General features: G+C 45.2%; 1 protein-coding gene across 2 annotated transcripts in view; it reads right to left on the bottom strand.

Annotated features, from left to right (window-relative positions):
- Nucleotides 1-599: 599 nt before the first annotated feature.
- The window catches only part of Stx11 (syntaxin 11), a 29117-nt gene continuing 7879 nt past the window's right edge, over nucleotides 600-21837 (bottom strand). The window contains exon 2 of one of the 2 annotated variants that reach the window (XM_087651468.1): nucleotides 600-4864. In XM_087651468.1, coding sequence (XP_087507594.1) covers nucleotides 3996-4859 — 864 coding nt within the window. In that variant the 5' untranslated portion in view covers nucleotides 4860-4864 and the 3' untranslated portion in view covers nucleotides 600-3995. 2 annotated transcript variants of the gene reach the window in all.

Below are 21837 nucleotides of genomic sequence, written 5' to 3' on the forward strand. Positions count from 1 at the left end.
CTTGGATTACATGATATGGTCTGAGTAATCCAACCATGGCTGCTTCACACCAGAAAGGTGGAGAATCCAGTAGCTGTTTGTGCAAAGACTGTCTCAGAAGTTCCAGTCTGGCAGTCTGGCGCTGAAGGCCTGGAGTATTCCTGGAGAGCCACTGAAAGTCTATGTAGGCAGCCTGAAGGAGCTGGGTTATGATACCAGCAGAGGAATGTAACTGCAGCAGCAGGAGCACCAACAGAGTAGATGGACTTGCACACAAGAGTGAAGGCAAGCAGGCAAAAGTTTCCTTCTTACATAATCTTTTGTCTGGGCTTCATCAGAAGGTATTGCCCACATTGCAGCTGTCTTCCCACTTTCACTCACCTGATCAAGAAAACTCACAGAAGTGACAGCAGCTTCTCTTCATTAGTTCTGGATCTGGTCAAGTTGACAACCAAGATCTACCGTCATTCCCCACCTAAACCACTGTGGAACACATACTCTAAGGAAACATGGATATTTGAATGTCTATGTTTTTTGCTTTACCTGTTCACAATAGCCAGAAAAATAGCACAGTCTAGATGTCCACAAATAGATAAACGGAGAAAATGTGACACCACACACACACACAATGGAATTTTATTTGGTCATGAAGAAAATGAAACCAGTGACAGTTTTGGAAAATGGGTGACAGCAGAGATTGATATGCTAAAGAAATAAGCCAGACTCAGGCCAGAACTCACAAAGCAGAGGCAAGCACATCTTTGTGAATTGAAGGCCAGGCAGGTCTACATGGTGAGTTTGAGGACATTCAGGGCCACACAGAGAGACTCTGTGTCAAAAACAAACAAACCAACCTCAAATAAGCCAGACTCAGCAAGACAAACACCATACGGTTTCTCTTATATTCGGAATCCATATTTAAATCCTCTGTGTGTGTGTGTGTGTGTGTGTGTGTGTGTGTGTGTGTGTTTCATAAGTAAATAAATAGAAGAGGATAAAAAGATCTTAATGGAAGGAAGAGGGAGGAAGAAAAGCAGAATATCAGAATGCATGTAACCTAAAGACAGAAGGCTGTGTGTGTGTGTGTGTGTGTGTGTGTGTGTGTGTGTGTGTGTGTGTAGACAACGTGTGGAGTCAGTTCTCTTTGCTACCATAGGTTCTAGGTAATTGATGCTTTCCCCTGAAGTCGGTGTTCCAGCCTGGATGACTTTCCAGAATGGCCCAAGGAGCTTATAATTCATGTCTTGGGAGGAATCGGGAACAAGCCCTTGCAAACTGTGCTTCATTAATTTTTGTGGTCATACCAGAGCAGAGCAGAGTAGGGTAGAACAGAACAGAATAGAATAGCAGTGGAATGGAGTAGAATAGCGTGGGAACAGAACCCATCAGAATAGAATAGAACAAAACAAAACAGAACAGGACAGGACCTGTCAGGACAGAGGAACAGTCTAATAGAAGCAAGCAGGGTAGAATTGTTAACACAGATTCATCATTAGGAGTACCTAGGACAAAAGTGTTCTGACCTGGTCTTGTGGCACACGACTTTAATCTCAGCTCTCAGGAGGCTGAGACAGGCCTGTGAGTTTAAGAGAAGTCTGGTCTATATGGTGAATACCAAGTCAGCTGGAGCTATATAGTGAGACTGTGTCTCGAGAAAAAAATATGCAGACACAGAAAGTCGTTTATTTTCGCAATGGTTCTAAAAGAAAGAAGGTTTCTTCCAGAGTTCATATAAGTTAAATTTGCAGACTGTTCCCTCTTGCAGAAAATAGCTAGTCTCCACAGACAGACTCTTCTCTACAATGAAAACTAGGTCATTGGGGCCATGAGGAAACTTTCCTCTCTCTCTTAGTGAAAGGAGAACATCGCAGTAGTTAGGTGATAAAGGAAGTGGGCAAAGTTTGAGGAGAGCCTGATGGGACTCCACCTGTGCAGTTCGTATCCAACCATGAGAAACAAAACTATGCACGGGGCTGGTTTTTCTCTCTCATAAGATCAACGGGCCCCAAAGAGTTCCTGTTCCTCTTTCACCTTCTTATGAACTCAGGATATAGGACTTTCCAGTAAAATCATCAAGCGTTAAAAAAACAAAAAAACAGCGGTATAGAATGGATTTGGAAGACACACAGTGCTAACTACCACTGGAACGTGGTCTTGAACATCTTCAAGTAAAAGCAAATCTTTAAAACCTCATCAGTTTCTAAATGACTGTAAAAACTACAGTAACTTGGGGCCACCCTGATGGAAATTCCTTGAAATTATCCTTTGTTTAGGGTTCCATGCTGAAGTGGCTATTCCTTGTTGTCAACTTGACTACATCTGGAACGAACTACAATCCAGAACTGGAAGGCTCACCTTTGATCCTGATCTTGAGGCTGGGAGATACGAGTTTCTGCCCTGGGTCTTGGTATGGAGATCTTGAGGCCAAGTGGCTATGAATCCCAGGAGCTAAAGTCAAGGAGATCTCTGAGTTCAAGGTCACCTGGGACAAAGCAAGTCTCAGACCCAGGCGTGGTGGTACGCGCCTTTAATCTGGGACACACCTTCTGCTGGAGACCTACATAAGGACATTGGAAGAAGGAAGAGTCTCTCTTTCTTGCCTGCCTGCCTGCCTCCGTGGGACGGAGCCACCGCTAGATCCTTGGACTTCCAGCTGCTGCTGATTGCTGATGACTGGAAGTCCTCAACCAATTCTCCTACTACACAGAGATTACCCTGTGACTCTAGAGAACCGTGACTAAGACACATGCAGACATTATAGTTATATGTGAGAAAGTTTTTAACAATAATTGAAAAGGACAATCAATTTAGCTTCAATGGGTCAAGAAATAAATATAAAAAGGAGAGAGTTGTATTGTCATGCTTATTAAACTTAGAAGAACATGACTCTAAGCCTCTCCGATTTAATGTAGGAAGGAAAGGCTGGAAGTAAGGTAAAGTAAGGTGCTGTTTCCAAGAAGCTCCTTTAAGTGTCTCTAGACGCTTCTTTCACAGGTTTCCAACCTTCCTCCCTTGTCTTTATTAATGACAGTACACAGATGTTCAGAATAAAGTTAGACCTAAACTGGACTGTGCAGACAGGAATGAAATACACTCGGGACCATCAAACCATCAAGCTAACACTGACACGCACCAAAAAACAAAACAAAAACAAACAAAAAAACCGCTCTTGTTTATATACAGAATCTCCAAAAGCAAAGTCAATCCAATTGGCCATTCATGTACACGTGCAAGGGAAGATTAGTTTACATTTACACACATATCCGTACGGAATGAAGTACGAAGATAAATTTTAAATAAATGTTATCTGTGGGAAAAAAAAACCCATAAACTGTGACCAGTACAAAGTTCAACTTGAGTGTTTTGTTCAATATTGGGTGCTTGAAAAATATTCATATATAAACTGCTACACACTATAAAAGGTGAGAGAAACAAGGAGCCAGTGTCCGGTGCAGGTTGATGCAGAGGAGAAGCCAGCCCCGGGAAGGTGTTCCCACAGCACCCGCACAACATAAATAGACCGCCAATCAGAAGTAATTGGCGCCCAGTTCACCCAAGGTCAAAGTTACTCGAAATTCAACAGAACTAAGGAATACTGAAGTGAATGTCACTCAAAATCGAATAGCACCAAGGAACTTTCCAGAGGGGATAAACGAAGGCAATTTTTGATAATGTGCTCCTACTATTAACATATGCTCGCTTGGCTTTTTTACCTTTAGACTTCAAGACACTGGTCTTGGCAGTGACATTAGTTCCTCCCCGTGATGCTGAGTGCTATGTACTTTATAATGACATCACACAACACCAGTGGAAATCTGCCTACACTAAGGAGCCATTGGACGCTAGCAACCTTGTAGGCAGGTGCCGGGTTCCATATCTTGCATTCCAACCCCCTACTATGCTCCGAATTCTGCAAGGCACTGGGGCCCTCTCCCTCAGCCTAGTGCAGGATGCCTTTGGCTGGCATGTGCACTTTCCCATGTCCAGGCATGTGCAGTGGAGGCCCAAGCCAGCTGCTAGTTGACGCAGGGGCAGCAGAAGCAGCAGATGGTCCTGCAGGGGTTCTTCTTCTTGTACTGCACCGCCTTGCGCACCTGCGCCTTGGCCTCGCCGGTGTAGTCGAGGGTCTTCTGCACGTTGAGCTCGATGACGTTCAGCGTGTCCGCCTGCTTCTCCACCAGCACTGCCATCTGCAGGAAGAGCTCATGCACGTCGCGAATGCGACCCTCCAGGCGCAGGAGCTCGCGGTGGCGGCTCTCGATCTCGTTGAGCGCCGCCCGCGCGCCCTTCACGTCCGCCAGCAGGTTCTCGGAGAAGACATCCCACTTGCCCTGCTCGAACATGTCCTCGATCTGCTCGCCCGACACATCTTTGCCCATGATCTCCAGCTGCCGCTGGATGCGGATCTTGCAGTTGTCGCGTTGTTTCATCTCGGCCTGGTTATACTCATACATGGCCTGCTGGAAGGCGCGGGCCAGCGCGCTGTACTGTGCGTGTGAGATGCGTGCCACCGCCGAGTGCGCGCCGTGCTGAGCCTCTGCCTGTTCGCTCATCTCCTTCATGGAGCGCAGCTTCTGGTGGATGCCCTCGCCCCGGGTCTTGATGGCCTTGGCGATGGAGTTGGTGTCTCGCTTAATGCTACTGAGGCGCCTCATGGAGGTGAGGAAGCGAACGTTCTGCCTCCCCAGGCGCCTCACGTCGATCAGAAGCAGTTGGTTTTCATCCTGGATGTCCTGGATGACCCGGTACAAGGACTCCAGGATGTGGTCGGTCTCGAACACGATGTCCTCGTGGGGAGCGTCAAAGTCATCGTCCCCATCTGGGAATTGCTGGTCATAGCTCCTGGACAATTCCTGAAGCTCTGCAAGCCGATCCTTCATTTTGCCTACAACAGAAACAGTTGATAGGATCCTTTAAATGACAGTCAGGTTTGTGCATTCAGAGGAGTTGAAGGTCACAGTAACGAATTTGCTCTGATGCCCAGTGCTCTTACTCCCTTTTCTGTGCCTGCATTAAAGCAGCAAAAGGCCCAGTGATATTTTACTTAGACGTAAATACTGTGAGGCAGACCCTTGGTCATGTCCCACAGCCTCTACACATCTGCAGTTCAGCATCACAGGCAGCTCTAATTCAATCAGCAATTTAAAAACTTAGATTTGGGAAACAATTTCTTTTGTTCCCTTTTGTTTCTCCATCATGAATTGGGCAGGCATAAGGGGGAAAAAACCAGAAAGGTTTGCAAATTTTTTCAATAAAGACAGCACACACGGCTTTGAGAAAGACACTAAACACTCTATTCTGTGGCCACTTGTCACTAGCAAACACATCCTCCTGTACATAGAAACAACTTATTTCGTCTATGTGGTGGTCATACCTTTAATCACAGTACAAGAGAGGCAGAGGCAGGTGGATGTCAGTAATTTGGAGGCCAGTCTGGTCCACACAGTGAGTTCCATACAGCCAGGGCTACACAAAGAGACCTTGTCTCAAAACCAAACAAAGTTAAGTTGGCTTTATGTATTTGTCTCTTTAAAATGTTGTCCTGTCATGAGGTGGGGCTCGGGCGCTTAAGGCGAGGTTCTGCTCTCGCTAAGCACCTGTGCTTAGTTCTGAGCACTCTGTCTGCTGCGTTAACCAGCCAGGCTATTCAAATCAGAGAGCGTTAGCTTCAGCCAGCACTCAGGCAAGCAGACACACACACACACACACACACACACACACACACACACACACCAAACAAAAAATGAAGGAAAAAAAACCCCTTAATAGCTGAGCATGCCGGTACATGCCTGTGCTCCAAAGGCAAAGACTGGCAGATGTCTGCAAACTTGAGACAAGTCTGTTTTACATACTGAGTTCCACACTAGCCAGGGATACAAAATAACTACGTCTCAAAAGAACTAAGTAAATAAACAAACCGGTGAGTTAAACAAATGCTGTAAAGGGCTGGGGAGGAGGCTCAGAGAGCCCTGATCCCCCAACATCTGTACTATAAACTGGATGTGGCCACATGGTAATCCCGGCCTTGGGATTATAGACAGGAGGACCTCCAGGGTTTGTTGGCCATCCAGTCAATCTCACCGAACCAGGGAGCTCAAGCCAGCGATAGACTCTGTCTCAAAGGACATAAGGCAGAGGGTGGGAGGGTGATTTAAGAAGACATGCATAAACTCATGTACGTGCATGCTCCCACACAGGTGCTCGCACGCGCGCACACACACACACACACACACACACACACACACGACACACGACACACAGGCACGCAGACAAACGCTTTGAAGCAAAATAACAGAATAAAGGCAACCCTCATACGGTGTAACAAAACAGAATTTGGACATTGATGTCAGGCGCAAAGGGAGGCCGAGGCAGGATGAACACCGGACCCTGTGAGTTCTAGCACAGCTGGGGCAATACAACCAAACCCCATTGGGGGAAAAGGGTGAGATCTTTTCACTGCTCGCCCCCGCCCCATATCGTTTTCTAGTGGTAATCATTGTTAACACTTTTCACAATTAAAAATCATTTGTACCAAAAATTTGAACCATACATGTTGTCTTACAGCAATAGTATAACACGGTCTCATTTACCCGTCATGCAACCTTGGCTCCCTTTTGCAAGGTTGGTACAAATAGTGTTTCCTATGTGCACACATTTTCAGTGAATTGAAAATGTGAAGTTGGGACTCATACATGGAACTTATACATGGTACTTATACATGGTACTCATACATGGTTGTTATACATGGTACTCATACATGGTACTTATACATGGAACTCATACATAGTACTTATATATGGAACTTACACATGGTGCTTTCTGGCTAGAAAGAGCCTGTTCCCACTACCTAGTCTGCGGCAAAGGCCCTACATGAGTGAATGCGATCTCAAAGGCTTCCTTCAGGTTGCAGTAATTAGTGCTGTGCGGCAGGACCAATGGACAGAGCATCTCTGGTTTGTTGATTATGGAGAAGAATGGCGACCACTGGCTGTGACTTCCTAGCTGCCGAGATGATTATTTACATAAGCTAAGCAGAAATCCTTGTCTGCAAGGATTCAGTGTAAGTTTTAATATAGCAAAATCCCCTGCTTAAAATGCAATTTCTACTCTTTGGAGGGGCAAAAACCAATACTGGACTTTCTCTGTGACAGCAAATGTCATCCTCCTAGCAAAATAATTGACTGCGCCTTAAAAAGACGCAGCCTAGGGACAGACTTGAGGAGAATTAGAAGGCCGATAATGAGCTAAGACACTTGTAGTTCTGATTACTTTAAATTGATTTTAACTGACGTTATCATCTATGTCTGACCACTAGGTTGACACTCTTGTGTTTTCCAAGGAAGTATGCTACCTAGCTAGCACAGAGCGGGAGCCACACCCCTCTGCTTAAATTAGTATTCAGTGGATTCTACTCTCCCGAGAGTGGATAAACGAAATAGATGCATTTAGATGAACAGAGCATAGATGTTTTCCTTGCATCTTGGCCAAGCCTTGCAGAGCGCTTTACTGGCAGGTAACTGTTGGCAAATGAAAAGAATCCCACGTATCAGGTTTCTAGGACTCTGCCCAAAGCTGTAAAGGAGCTGTGCGTGAAGATCACCTCATTCTCAGCACAGAGAGAGAAGCAGGGTCCAAAGCACCTGGAAGATGGTTCGGGGATCTAACGACCTGACACCATAGGTCCTCTGTCAGTAAAGAGCTAAGATTACTTGAAGGCACGCGTCTCTAATCTGTACAGAAGGCAGAGGGAACACTCAGACGCTTTTGAGGGAACTTTCCCAGTCCCTTCTTGACAGCACAGTCCTGGATGGGTAACGGAAAAGCTGCAAGAGAGGGTGTGTGCCAGTCAACAGGCTTCCGTTCTGAGAATGCCCTCCGACATCTTAGAAACCTGCATCTCTGCTGAGGGTACATCAAGAGGTAGAGGAGGGCACCGAAGAGAGGATTAAGATAAGCTTTATGTTCAAAAGGGCCATATGGGTCATGAAATCCTAAGAGAAAATTATAGGAACCGATAAAAGCAAATCAGACAGCTCAACCAATTCAAGCTTCAGGGTGGCAAAGAGCAGCACGTGAATGTCGGCAAACTGTTCATAGAGGTGCTGAGTTAGCACCTGTTTGAATTCATCAGGCGGGAAATTCCAGGGACCGTTTGTAAGTATCAGAAGTCTGCCTCTAACTTTCCCTTACACACGCATGTGATGTGGCCTGAGAGCTCGGTACAAGACAGAAGGACTGGAAAGGGGGAGGGTTAGGATGGGGATTGCTTAACCCTTCTCTTGTTGAGCAATGAAATTTCACACGAGGGCGCATAGAGAAGCAAAGAGATGGTGTCACCTATGTGGACTTCAGCTGTAAGGAGACAGTAAAGTCACCTGGGAGTTACCAGTGCTGCATCAGCCTGCGCCGAGGCATCTAGAGTGGGTTCCTAGTGATTCTAGCACGTAATCAAATTTGTAACCCATCCCACAGATCCCCCTCATTGGGTGCTTTGTGATCACGAAAGTCTCGAGGTTCTAGAGAACTGTAAATGGTTCCCCAGGCTGAAGAGAGACTGAAAGGGCCAAGAAACCACAGTGAAGGAAAAAGGACAGCTCTCCGCCTCTTCCTCTACCAGAAAGATGGGGGCTTCTGAGGGCGGAGAGAGGCTGCATGTGAAACGAAGACCAGTTGAGAAGTCACCTCCAGTCTAGTAAGTCATGGAAACAATCCAGGGAGCCCTGAAGGCAGTGTAAGCCAGAGTGGTCGGAGCTCTTTAGAATCACTTCACTCTCAGGAGAATAGTTAAGGCAGACACTAAGGAAAGAGCATTAAAATGGACATTGAGCTTCACAGTCACGTGACACCTTGAAGCACATTAATAAGTTATGTAGCAATTCAAAATGAAGAAAGGTGTGACCCTTTTAGCTAAATACACAAGACGTTGGGACCTGGGTCCTACTGTTGAATTTGGCCCATAATATCTTGCTATTTTTCTAGTCATGGCTCAATTGGTAAAGTATTTGCCACCCAAGCGTGAGGACCTGAGTTGAAATTGCCAGCACCCATGTAAAAATCTGGACGCTGTGATGCAAATCTGTAGTCATGACTCCGGGGCAGCTGAGACAGGTGAATCCCTGGAGCTCACTGGCCAGCCAAGTAATTTTATTTAGCACTAAATTCAGTGCGGCATTCACTCAAAAACCAAGGTAGAGAGAAAATTTGGAAGATATCTAGTGTTAGCTTCTGGCCTACACATTCACGTATATATACATGTACCAACACAGGTGCACGTACACAAACACACGTGAGCACATGAGAACATATCACACGGTACCCCACACACATCCTTGCACATAAATGTTTTCTCTCACATCAGGACGCATGACTCAGGATCAAGGAATGGGGATGGCAAGTGCAAAACTAACACACCGGACGCTGCAGAGAACAGTCACCAGAGTCACTGTCTCTGCTTGTCCCCAAGAAAGCACTTCATAAACACAGTGTGTAGCAACAACTGCTTGTGAAGGAAAGGTTTTATGTGCATTTACTCTGTAGCAACCAAAAAGGAAAGAAAATTGTTAATTGTTACAGTCTCAAGTAGGTCCCTTTGAAATGACAAAGGTAATTTGTCATCTTGTTGTCTCTCCACTTTGTGTCTGCATAGAGAAGTGTTTCTTTGCTTTTCTCATGCTGCAACCCTTTAATACAGTTCCCCATGTTGTGGTGAACCCCCTCCCCCCACATACACCATAAGATTATTTTTGTTGCTTAATAACTGTAATTGTGTTACTGTTGTGAATCATAATATAAATGCCTGATTCACAGATGGTCTTTGGCCATCTCAGTGAAAGGCTGCAAGCCACAGATTGAGAACCACTGACTTAGGGCTGGAGAGGTGGCTCAGCAGTTTAAGAGCACTGATTGCTCTTCCAGAGGTCCTGAGTTCAAATCCCGGCAACCACATGGTGGCTCACAACCATCTGTAATGGAATCTGATGCCCTCTTCTGGCATGTGTGAAGACAGCTACAGTGTCCTTATATATAATAGTTTGTTTTTTTTAAAAGAACCAATGGCTTAGACAGTTCTCAGCCCTCCACCTCTCCCCACAACAGTCATGTCTGCCTGATAGTTTCAGAGCCTTGACATGCTGAGAATTATTAACCAAAATAATTAAAGTAAATTAAAATAACTAGAAAAGAAACTAAAATAGCTAGAAAAGATATAAGATATAAAATAATTGGCAGGTTTTGTCTAAAATAATTACTATGCTCTGCTAGAAGTGAATGTTTCAAGGCTACGTTGACTCTTACCTAACTCTGAGATAAATTGTGGCCTTTGTGGTTTTGGCCTCTAAAAACTCTGCGTGCCTGGGTTTGGGCACCGAGAGACTTTTCAGAGTCACAAGCACACTCTTGGTCTGGCCCTCAATAAAAAAGGACTCAGAACCTCGAACTGGCTTAATCAGTGTGGTTGACTTATGTAGGTTACTATGCCTCATCCCAAATTCATTTGCAAATTTCTGACACTAGCCTGTCAGAATGTATCTGTATTTGGAGCTGGTAATGGAGTAATTAAGTTTTTTAACTTATTCAATGTGGCTGACAGGGAATCCAGCGGAGGAAATTCTGTACATGCAGAGGAAGACTAAGAGAAGACACAGTTAATCTGTAAGCCGAAGAAACAGACCTCAGAAGAAACAAACCTCGCTAAATTAGTCATTTTTCTATTGCTGTGATAAAACATTCTGACCAAGCGGGCTGACAGAAGAAAGAGATTGCAGTTTCCGAGGGATGAGAGCCGACCACGGCAGGGAAACAGCGAGCATGGCGGCGGGAGCAGAAAGCTGAGGGCTCACATCTTGAGCAGCCAGCACAAAGCTGAGAAAGCAGACTCAAAATGGTGTGAGTCTTTAAACTCTCAAAGCCCATCTCTAGTGACAGCCTTCCTCCAGCAAGGCCACACTTAAAAAAAAAAGATTTATTTATTACATGTACACTGTCGCTGTCTTCAGACACCCCAGAAGAGGGCATCAGCTCTCATTACAGATGGTTGTGAGCCACCATGTGGTGGCTGGGTTTTGAACTCAGGACCTCTGGGAGGGCAGTCAGTCCTCCTAACCACTGAGCCATCTCTCCAGTCCAAGGCTGCCCTTCTTAAACCTCCCTAATAACGCCATCAACTGGGGACCGAATATTCAAACACCCAAGACATTGCGGAACATCTCATTCAAATCACCAAACCTCCCCAAACCCTTATATTGGGTTTACAGCATTCATGAACTGTGAGGTGTGTCTAGTGCCGGGCTATCCAGACTTTTCTCACTGTGATATGTTAGTTACCATCTACAAAGTTCACACCAGAAAGCTAGCTGCATACGGACTGACTGGGTTGTAAAGCAAAATAAACAAACAAATTAACAAAACAACAACAGCAACAAAGCCACCACCAACAACAATAAAAATAACTCACGACATTTTAATTATGCTTATGGTTTTCCCCTTGGCTTCCATTCACAGCTGTCTTTGACTGAATGTGGTGAGCAAACTGGACAGGCCTAAAAGCCATTTGCACCGTCATACTCTGCCATGACATCTCTTGCCTCACACCGATAAATCAGATCCTTCCTGATTACACAGTGTGTTACACGTACTTCGGCTCGTAGTGAGAAAACTCAGACACAGATATGGGAACACAGAGGGGAAGGAGGTGCAGACTGGATCGTGAGGGGTTTGCCTCAGAGGTGAATTGGAGAATAGGGGAGCAGCCCGCCTCTCACTCTGGTCTCGAGTATGCACAGAGTGTTGAGTGGTTTCCTTTCAGTGAACGTTAACCACACGTTTAGACACGGGAGCTTGAATTATATGCAGCGTCCAGCTATTGATAAAGCGGAAATCATCCTGTCCCCAAGGGAGTACCAACAATCGCCTCTGTATAGGAACCAAGCTCTTGTTTCGGGTTTCGTGATCTATAGCTGTTGGACCTCAGTTTATTTAAACAGTAGAAGGGAATGATGGCTGCCGGGCAAGAGGTCCTTTCCTAGTTCAGAGGAGACCCCAGGAGAAGCTCCTAGAGCGTCCCTTCCTGGTGGACTCAGCCGGCACCGGCGTACACTGCCTGGTGAGCTGAGCTTGCAGCCCTGCCCTCACGTCGCACGCTCGAGGTCACGGCCTGCTCAGCTGCGATCGCCCTGAACAGACCTTTCTCAACTACATGCTGCAGCCCCTCCTGCCCAGCCGCCCCCACACCACAGTCATCTGGTTGGGAACAGGACACTCCACTACGTCACAGAAGCTTAGAGGTTGTTTTCCAGCTCGCCCATAAGACCACGCCCTTAAAAGACAACAAAAGCTCTTTCCCCAAAAGGGTGACTCAAAGCCATCACCGTTGAGTCATTTCACTCAACGGAGTGATCCTCTCGGTGCTCTGCTCTGTTTCTCCATTTTAAAAAGCGACATATCGAAAAAGGAGAAAGACCCAAGTACCCCCGACCCCATTCCCCACCCCCAGGGACAGAGTTTCTCTGGGTAGCTCTGGCTTCTCTGGAACTCACTCTGTAGACGAGGCTGGCCTCAAACTCTGATGTCCACCTGCCTCTGCCTCCCGAGTGCCAGGATTAAAGGTGTGCGCCACCACTGCCCAGCAAGGAAGTATTATTTTATCCTTTAAACATTATAAGCTTGGAATATTTTCTTGCTGCTCTCAAGGTGATTAAAAGAAAGACAATAAAAACCAAATGTTTTTTTCAAGTACATTTGTCAAACACATATTTAACATTCTCTTATGGTGCGTTCAAAGCACAACATGAGAGTTTAAAGATCGTTCATTGAAATGGAGTTAGAGCTACAAGAGATCATAAAAGTGTTTGCTGGGCTGGAGAGACGGCTCAGCGGTTAAGAGCACTGACTGCTCTTCCAGAGGTCCTGAGTTCAATTCCCAGCAACCGCATGGTGGCTCACAACCTTCTGTAATGGGATCTGAAGACAGAAACAGTATACTTATATACATTAAATAAATAATAACTTTTTAAAAAGGTGTTTGCTGTGAAAGTCTCTCCTGGGTATAGCCTCATAAACAAGACCAGAACAATGACAAAATCAACAAATGTGCTAACACGGAAAGGTGAAAGTTTGATGGGGTTGCCATCCCCAGTCAAAGAACTATGGGCAACTAAGGATTCTGGGAGAGGAAGAAGTGGTCAGCCCCGAAACTGTACACACAAACAACAACCAAAATGGACTCAGCAACTTGTGTGTGTGTCACTGAGGCTTGCCCTGGCTTACTATTGGAGCCATTGTGAGGAAGTGGGAGCTAGCCTTCTGAGAATGGGGACCACACAAAGAAAGTGACTGAGTGATTGAGCCTGGGGTAGACCTATCCAGAGCTGGCCTACTGTAAAAAGCTTTCATAGAGGTCAACTCGTGTCACTGCCTCAAACATAAGAGAGGACTAACAGCTATCTGGGGGTGCTTTATTGTCACAATAGTCAGTGATACACCTCTCTGGGTCGATCTGTGCCCCTCCCCCCACTGTACTCTTCTTTAATCCCAAAATAGGGAGCTGATAGCAAATCACAGAAAATTCATATTTTTTGGAAAGTTAATTCTCATGCATTTAAAAATTTTTTGTTATAACTTGAAAGAAAAATATAAGCAATATTCCAAACAACCAGAGGATCGTGATAATATTTCATGATCATAGTTTAAGGTATATATTTTGACCACCCATTACATTTGTGATATTCTATTCACATTTTATCTAAAATTTCATATAAAGACACATTTAGGTTTTCAGGAAGGATGCATAGCCTAATAAACCAGAGAGGACAGCTCTGTCTCTCTTGTTGATCTGTAGCTGGTCTCAGTGAGGATACAATAAGGAGTAAAGAGCTGCTTCACAGCATCGGGTGCCAGGGAGTTGCTTCAAGTTGCTGCGTGCTCTACGAGAGCCTCGCAGCTCTACGTGCTCTACAGGAGCCTCGCGGTCCCAGCACTGCACCGGAGCCAGGAACCGTGAGTTGGGGACAGTACACAGACACCTGGTAGCTTTACCTTTGGCCTGGGTTCAGTCTGATAGGAGGTCAGGAGAACTTGAAGAGCCAGTTTTGGTGCAAGTGGATAGTGCTGAGCGTAGCTCAAGTCTATTTGTCGTTCGGCTCACTCCCAAAGAAGGTGCAGCCGGCAGGCTCAGTGCAACTTTCCAACTGGCTTGGATCTGCCGCACAGTATCAGCTAAGACTGCGGCAGAGGATTTCCGTGCCATCATACTAAAAAGAACCCAAATTATTGGGGGCTCAACTTAGTCTCTAAAAAGTGTCTGGGGTTGATATGGCCAGACTCATCCTTCAGAGTGGTAAGGCTACCGGTTAATTCAGAATCCCACATCTACATATAGAAGTAGGAGTGGCCAAGGGTTCAGCCCCGGCTGTTTCGTGAGGTCATGTTCTCATTCCACTTCTGGCACCGTTGGCCCTCGCTGGAGATTCCTCTCAGGCTTCCAGCATCCCAGCAGGTAGACAGGGTGATTGTCAAGAAAGGAATGCAATGGTTGGGGATTTAGCTCAGCGGTAGAGCGCTTGCCTAGCGAGCGAGCTCAAGGCCCTGGGTTCGGTCCCCAGCTCCGGAAAAAAAAAAAAAAAAAAAGGAATGCAACTCCTCAGAGGCTGCCGCTTTCCGAGCCTGCAAATGTCACTCTTCCTTGCAGTCTACCTTCTCCTGTGTATGAACGCCGACCTCACTGACTTAGAGCAGACTCGGTGGGAAGGTCCACAAAGAGCTTTTGCACATGCAAGAGTAAATACTCTGTCTTTGCTACCTGCTTTCACGAGTTCCTTAGATTCACAGGACCTTAATTGGCTCAAAGAACTAATGCAGATCTGGTAAGCACGCGTGTCCACAGCACGTTTTCCAGGGTGCCATTAACAGCCTGTGTTCTACTTCATCTGTGGCCATAAGCGACCCTAACGCCTACTACGGGTCACTATATCATTTGAGCTTAAACATTTTTAATGGAAGCAGGGTCACGTGTGCTGTGGCATATAGCTGGAGGTCAGAGGACCACCTTAGGGAGTCAGTTCTTTCCTTCTACCTTTGAGGGCCCCAGGGATTGAACTCCGGTCCCCAGACTTTCATAACAAGTACTTTACTGACTGAGCCATTCTGCCAGCCCTATTTGAAGTTTTAAATGACTTCTTCTCTTTTCCCTTTTTAATAATTTCTTTTCTTAATATTCTAAAATCTCCTTTTTCCTGTTTAACTCTTTAAACAGGGATATAAAAACTCTGAATTATTTGATATAAAAGATAAACATTTTCCATCGTCTAAATAAATTATTCATTTATTAAAATATTAATAAATATTTAATAAAATTAAATACATTTATAAACTAGTCCACAATAAAAATCTAAAACATCTCCCATCAGGTACCTTTCGTCCTAGCAAGTCATGAACACTTAGCAAGCACATTTAGAAGCATTGACCCTGGTGCTATAAAGGGGAGAACATTTCTCTGGTGAAATAGAGGGCACTATGAGGTTTCTTCTGGACAGGGGCATCCTACAGCATCACCGAGAAAGCCACTGGGTACATTCCACCATCAAAAGTCTTGCATAGGTGAAGCTAAATAAAATGATGAGGGAAACCTGGAAAAGGAAAGAAAATTCTAGAAAGGAAAAGAATGTTCTCATGTGCTTCTGTGCTCAAGAATTCCCAAGGTGGTTAGCACGTTTCGGAGACTAAGGAAGAACCGGGAGGTGTGTAAACTAGTCTGAGGCCTAATAACCTCATGACTTAGTGTTTACAAAGCCCCAGGTTTACCTTTCATCTGTATTCTTTTATTATTTATTGTAATGGGGAGGGGTGTTACACATCTATGTGCACGTTTGTATACGAATGCATGTGCCCATGTGTGGAAGCTAAGGGCCGACAGTGGATGACTTCCTTAATGGATGGCTTTCTTGATTGTTCTCCAACTTATGTTTTTGAAGTGGGCTCCCTCATCAAATCTGGAGTCATTCAGCTAGACTGCCTGGCCAGCCCCTGGGATTTTTCCCGTCTCTGCCTGTCCAGTGTAGGGATTACAGATGTGTGCTGACACACCTGGCTTCCCTTGTAAGTGCTAGGGGTCTGAAGTCGTGGTCTCATGCTTGCACAGTAAGGACTTCACCAACTGTCATGCAGAGGGATTGGCAAGGACACTTTATAGACACTTGCCTGGGGGGGGGGCATGTCTTCTTGGAGAGGAAGGAGGTTGTGAGCTCGTTTAGAAAGATAAAGTAATGGAATTTTATGTGGCCCATAACTTGAGAGTAGATTTAGACCATCTGGAGTTGCATGACTGGAAAGAAAACCAAGCTAGCGAGAATAGAACGGCAAGGAAGAGAAGTTAATGGACCATCCAGAAAGCAGGACATACGGCGAGCTCTAGAACGTAATCGTGTTACAAAGCGCAGTGGATCTGCTTCCGGATATCGATCTATCTTGAGTTACGATAGAGTTGTACTGGGAATGGGGGTGCATGGCTGGCTAGAAAGGGGTGCAAATGATCTGAAACACTGGCAATGCCTAAAACTGAAAAATCAGAAAACTGTGACAGAAGTACTATTTAGAGACTGAAGGCACACATCTGAAGAAGCTGGACCTGCTTACTTTTAGTGGAAATGTGAAAGGGGACTGAGGTTTTTTTGGGTTTTGTTTTTTCATATTTTTTTAAATTATGTTTCATGGAATTGGCTTTCCTTGAATATATGTTTGATGAAAATTAAAAGGTAGAAAAGGAAGGAAGGAAGAAAGGGAAAGGGAGAGGGAGAGAGAGAGGGAGAGGGAGAGGGAGAGGGAGAGGGTGAGGGAGAGGGAGGAGGAAAGGATAGCAGAGAGTGATCGAGCTGGGTCAAAAAGGACAGGCCTATAATCTCATCCATTACAAGGAGGGGTGGCTATGGCAAAAGAATCACAAGTTCAGTGCCTGCCTAAAGACTAAAGACTGAACTCAAGGCCTGATTGGCAAGTTAGTGAGACCCCATCCCAAAACAGAATGTAAAAAGGCTTTAGGGATACAGTTCAATGGTAGAGTGGTTTTCTAGAGTGTGCAGGGACCTGGGGGTCCATCCCCAGTACTGAAAACAAACAAACAAACAAACAAATGAAACAAAGAGGTTGTAGGTAGGATTCTAGCTATTGACAGGCCATTGTATCCCTACTATGTACTCAATTAACTTCCTTCCTGAAGGAAAGAATGGGAGGGAGGGACAAGGAAGGGGGAGGTAGGCAGGAAAGACCTAATTAATGCTGTGAATTTGGGCTAGAGTAGGGTGACTAAGAAGACTTCAGAAGAGCTGGACATGGTGGCACACACACTTAATCCCAGCATTCAGGAGGCAGAGGGAAGAGGATCTCTGTGGGTTCAAGGCCAACTTGGTCTGGCGTACATAGAGAGGGTAGGGAGAGCAGCATAATTGAGAAACCCTGTCTGTTTTCCTGAGGGCCCCGGGTCCCTGATTCTGACATTGACGGCTTCCTGTAAATTCCACTTTGGATTAGACCTTTAAACACATTTATAGTGGGATCAGAAACTTTTCACATGGACTGAGGAGAGATAGCTCTGCGGTTAAGAGCACTGACTGCTCTTCCAGAGGTCCTGAGTTCAATTCCCAGCAACCACATGGTGGCTCACGACCACCTGTAATGGGATCTGACGCCCTCTTGCTCACGTACATAAAATAAATAAATAAATCCTTAAAATAAAAACTTTTCAAAAAAGGAGAAAAACTCTATGTACTAAGTTTTTGATTGAAATAAACCAAACTTCCCACAAGGCTTTGGATTTAAAAGCCTGAAAAGGAAAATGACCCTGAGCCAACTGTGGTGCACACACGCACACGCACACACACACACACACACACACACATACACACACACACACACACACACACACACACACGATCTCTGCACCGGGGAAGCTGAGGCAGGACTCCAGTGAATTCAAGTTCTACCCCCACAGTGAAACCCTGAAATGGGAACGTGGAAAGAGAGAGAAAGATCCTAAAATAATTGTCAAGGTGTTGGGCAATGGTGCTGTCAGTCAGCAGAGTGTTTATATAAAAGCATGAGGCTTGAGCTCCTCTCCCAAAACCCACATAAAAAAACCAGCTTGCTGGCACAAGCTTGTGCTGTGCTAACCCAGGTGAGGAGGAGACAGGGAGGCCTGGGGGCCAGCTGGCCAGACCACCCAGCCTAGCCAGTGGCTTCCAGACAAGGGTGTGATCCCACGCCTGCAAGAAGTCATTGTTCTCTGCCTTCCATGCGCATGTGCACACATACGTGAAACACCCTCACACACTAAAATAAACAATTCTCAATTAGTGAATGGCTAATTTTGGTGGTGTTGTTTTTTATAAAACGAACACGGTAGTAAGGAACAGAGGCTGACCCAACGACTCCTTCATGAGCCCATAATGAAGAGAATAACACTTTGCAATATAAAATACAGACAGGTGGATATGAGTAAAAACACAGAGAACCATGGCATACAAGGACATACGGGACACACACACATCAGAAAAACAGTAAGAGGACTGTAGACGAGCCAGGCTGTCATCGTTGGCTGGCATAAACTGAATTCTCTGTAATCTCCACCATAAACTCTCTAACATTACAGAGACATTCTGGATTTAGAGATGCAAAAGTGGGCTGGAGAGATGGCTCAGTGGTTAAGAGCACTGACTGCTCTCCCAGGGGTCCTGAGTTCAATTCCCAGCAACCACGTGGTGGCTCACAACCATCTGTAATGGGATCCGATGCCCTCTTCTGGTGTGTCTGAAGACAGCGACAGTGTACTTATATATAATAAATAAATAAATCTTTAGAGATGCAAAAGCAGTAAGAGAAACGCTGGTAGAAAATTCATAATCCTTATCTGCCCTGAAGGAGACTGATAAACGGTCTGAAGAAATCCCAGCAGGAAAGAGAACCAGGCTTCGCGACATAAATCTGGAGACCTCCACGCAACAGAGAATGAGTGACAAGATGCCAGTTAGCAGCTTAGACGAAAATGAGAGAAATAATAAGGGTACAAGATCTAGAAAAATACGTGCTGAGGCTGAGAATGACAGCGGTGGGAAACAGGCAGGTAATCCTCAGTGAGTCACACGAAAATGCTCACAGCACTGGAAGTTGTTAACTCGAAAAACCGCCCAATTCAATGTCAAAAAGGACGCGTGGACTAAAACAGGCCATTCCTAGTGTCATCATCCTTCAACCTCTAAATACGAGTTGGCATGCTTCTAATTCGATCCCTTAAGGGACAAATCTCGCCACCTGAAATTTTTTGGGAAATGAAAAATTTATTATGTTTGTGTATGAAACTGTCCCTCGGTAAAAAAGTAAATTAAAAAAAATTATGGTAGAGGATAAATAAGAGACACGACGGCCCTTTCTGGTCTCCGCACATGCGTGGTTTTGTGTGCGGGCGCACACACATGAAACAAACGAAGAGTGTAAATATAAAAGGAGAGATTAAATTTGAAATCTCAGCGTCAGCATGCAGTTAAGCAAAAAGGAATGCTAGACATATTGGTTAGCTCCATTCGATCACGGAATTGCGTGCGTATATCAAAATGCCACAGGGTACCACACACATGAGCAAATATGACTTATCAGTCAAAATAAAACTGACAATGTGCGGTGGTTTGAGTGAGAAATGTCTCCCCCATAGTCTTGGACATTCGAACACGCCATCCCTAGCTGGTGGTGAGGCTTATGTGGATAGCGTTGCTGGAGGAAATATGTCACTAGGGGGCAGGCTTTGAGAGTTAGAAAGCCCCACCCACTACTAATTTACTCTCCCTGATGTGTGTCCAAGATTCAAGATGTGAACTCTTCCCGTTCCACCCACTGCACCTCCCTACCATCGTGGGCTAAGGAACCCTACCTCAGGAACACTGAGCCGAAATGTATTCTTTCTTCCTTAAGTTGCCTTTGAGTTATTTTGCTACAGCCACAGAGATGTAACCAATACGAAACGACTGTCAATTTAAATATTAAATCCTGACAGTTCAAAAAAAAAATCAAGAATTTATCATTTCTTTTTCTGTGCTCGGATGAGCTTGTAGTCTATGAGGGGAAAAAAAATACACCCCAGCAGGAGAACAATAAGAGATGAAGAATTGACCAGAAAAGAAGAAACAGGAAGGACCCAGTTTGAGCTGCTAAGCAGGGTGGAGACTACCAATTGCAACACAGGAATTGCAACCTCTCTCCCCTGCTTGGAAGCCAAGTTCACAGAACAGATACAGTTCTCGGCAACTGTGTTTCACTCCTGGGGCCGTTTAGGACAGAACTTCAAGCTTGACTCTCTTAGGCCAAGCCCAGCAACCTCTTCATTGACAATAGTGACTCCAAAAAGTATTTTAAAAGCTATTTCTATTAGATTTATTTACTTTTTTTGCTTATTTATTTTATTTATTTATTTATTTATTTATTTATTTATTTACTGATTTGTTTTTATTTCTATGGGCAAAGTGTTTGCCTGCATGGGTGTACGTATACAGCATGCATGCCTGCTGCCTGAGGAGTGCAGGAGATGGTATCAGGGTCCCTGGAACTAGAATTTTAAAAGGCTGTGCTCTGAGTGGTCGTGTGGGTGCTGGAAACCAAGTCTGGGCAGGAGTCCCAAGTGTTTTTAACTTTGGTGCGGTTTTTCCAAGCCCTATATTTGTTTATTCTTTGTGTGTGTGTGTGTGTGTGTGTGTGTGTGTGTGTGTGTGTGTGTGGTGTGTTGTATGTGTATGTGGGGTGTGTGGGGTGTGTGTGTGTATGTGGGGTGTGTGTGTTGTGTGTGGGGTGTGTGTGTATAGGTGTGGTGTGTGTGGTGTGTGTATTGTATGTGTGTGGTGTGTGTGTGGTGTATGTGGGGTGTGTGTGGTGTGTGTGTGTATGTGTGTTGTGTGTGGTGTATGTGTGTGGTGTGGTGTGTGTTTGTGTATGGTGTGTGTGTGGGGTGTGTGTGGGGTGTGTGTATGTGTGGTGTGTGTGTGTGGTGTGTGTGTGGTGTGTGTGTGGTGTGTGTGTATGGTGTGTGTGAGGTGTGTGTATGTGTGGTGTGTGTGTGTGTGGTATGTGTTGTATGTGTGTGTGGTGTGTGTGGTGTGTGTGTGGTGTGTGTGGTGTGTGTGTGTGTGGTGTATGTGGGGTGTGTGTGTGTATGTAGGGTGTGTGTGTGGTGTGTGTGTATGTGGGGTGTGTGTGTTGTGTGTGTGTTGTGTGTGTGGTATGTGTGTGTGTGGTGTGTGTGTTGTGTGTGGGGTGTGTGTGTATATGTGTTGTGTGTGTGTGTTGTGTGTTGTGTGTGCGTGTGTGTGGTGGTTTGTGTGTGTATGTGTGTTGTGTGTGTGTTGTGTGTGTTGTGTGTGTGTGTGTGTGGTGTGGTGTGGTGTGTGTGTGTATGGTGTGTGTGGGGTGTGTGTGTATGTATGGAGTGTATGTGTGGTGTGGTGTGTGTGTGTGTGTGTGTGCATGTGTGTGTGTGCGTGTGCATATTGTAGATATTAGTTTTCAATTCCAGGTGAGCCCTGGGTTGGAAGCTCCGGTCATTAGACCTGGTGACAAATGCCCTTACTCACTGAGCCATCTTGCCAGCTTCATGTGCTTACAATTAAAATTAAAAAAAAAAGTCTACAAATTCACGAATTTTAGAGCCTTAGATATTTGGGGTTTTGTTTATTTTTGTCATTGTATATTACATATTGGGATGTTGAGACCAACTTCTAGCAACAGCATTTGCATGAAATATGCAGAAACTTCCTTCTCTGTTCCTTCCTACATAAACACCCAAGTATGCACACATATACACATAGATATATAGACACACATGCATAAACACAT

This window comes from Rattus norvegicus, chromosome 1 (genome assembly GCF_021556685.1).
Source record: "Rattus norvegicus strain SHRSP/BbbUtx chromosome 1, alternate assembly SHRSP_T2T, whole genome shotgun sequence".
In the NCBI taxonomy this organism is placed as follows: domain Eukaryota; kingdom Metazoa; phylum Chordata; class Mammalia; order Rodentia; family Muridae; genus Rattus; species Rattus norvegicus.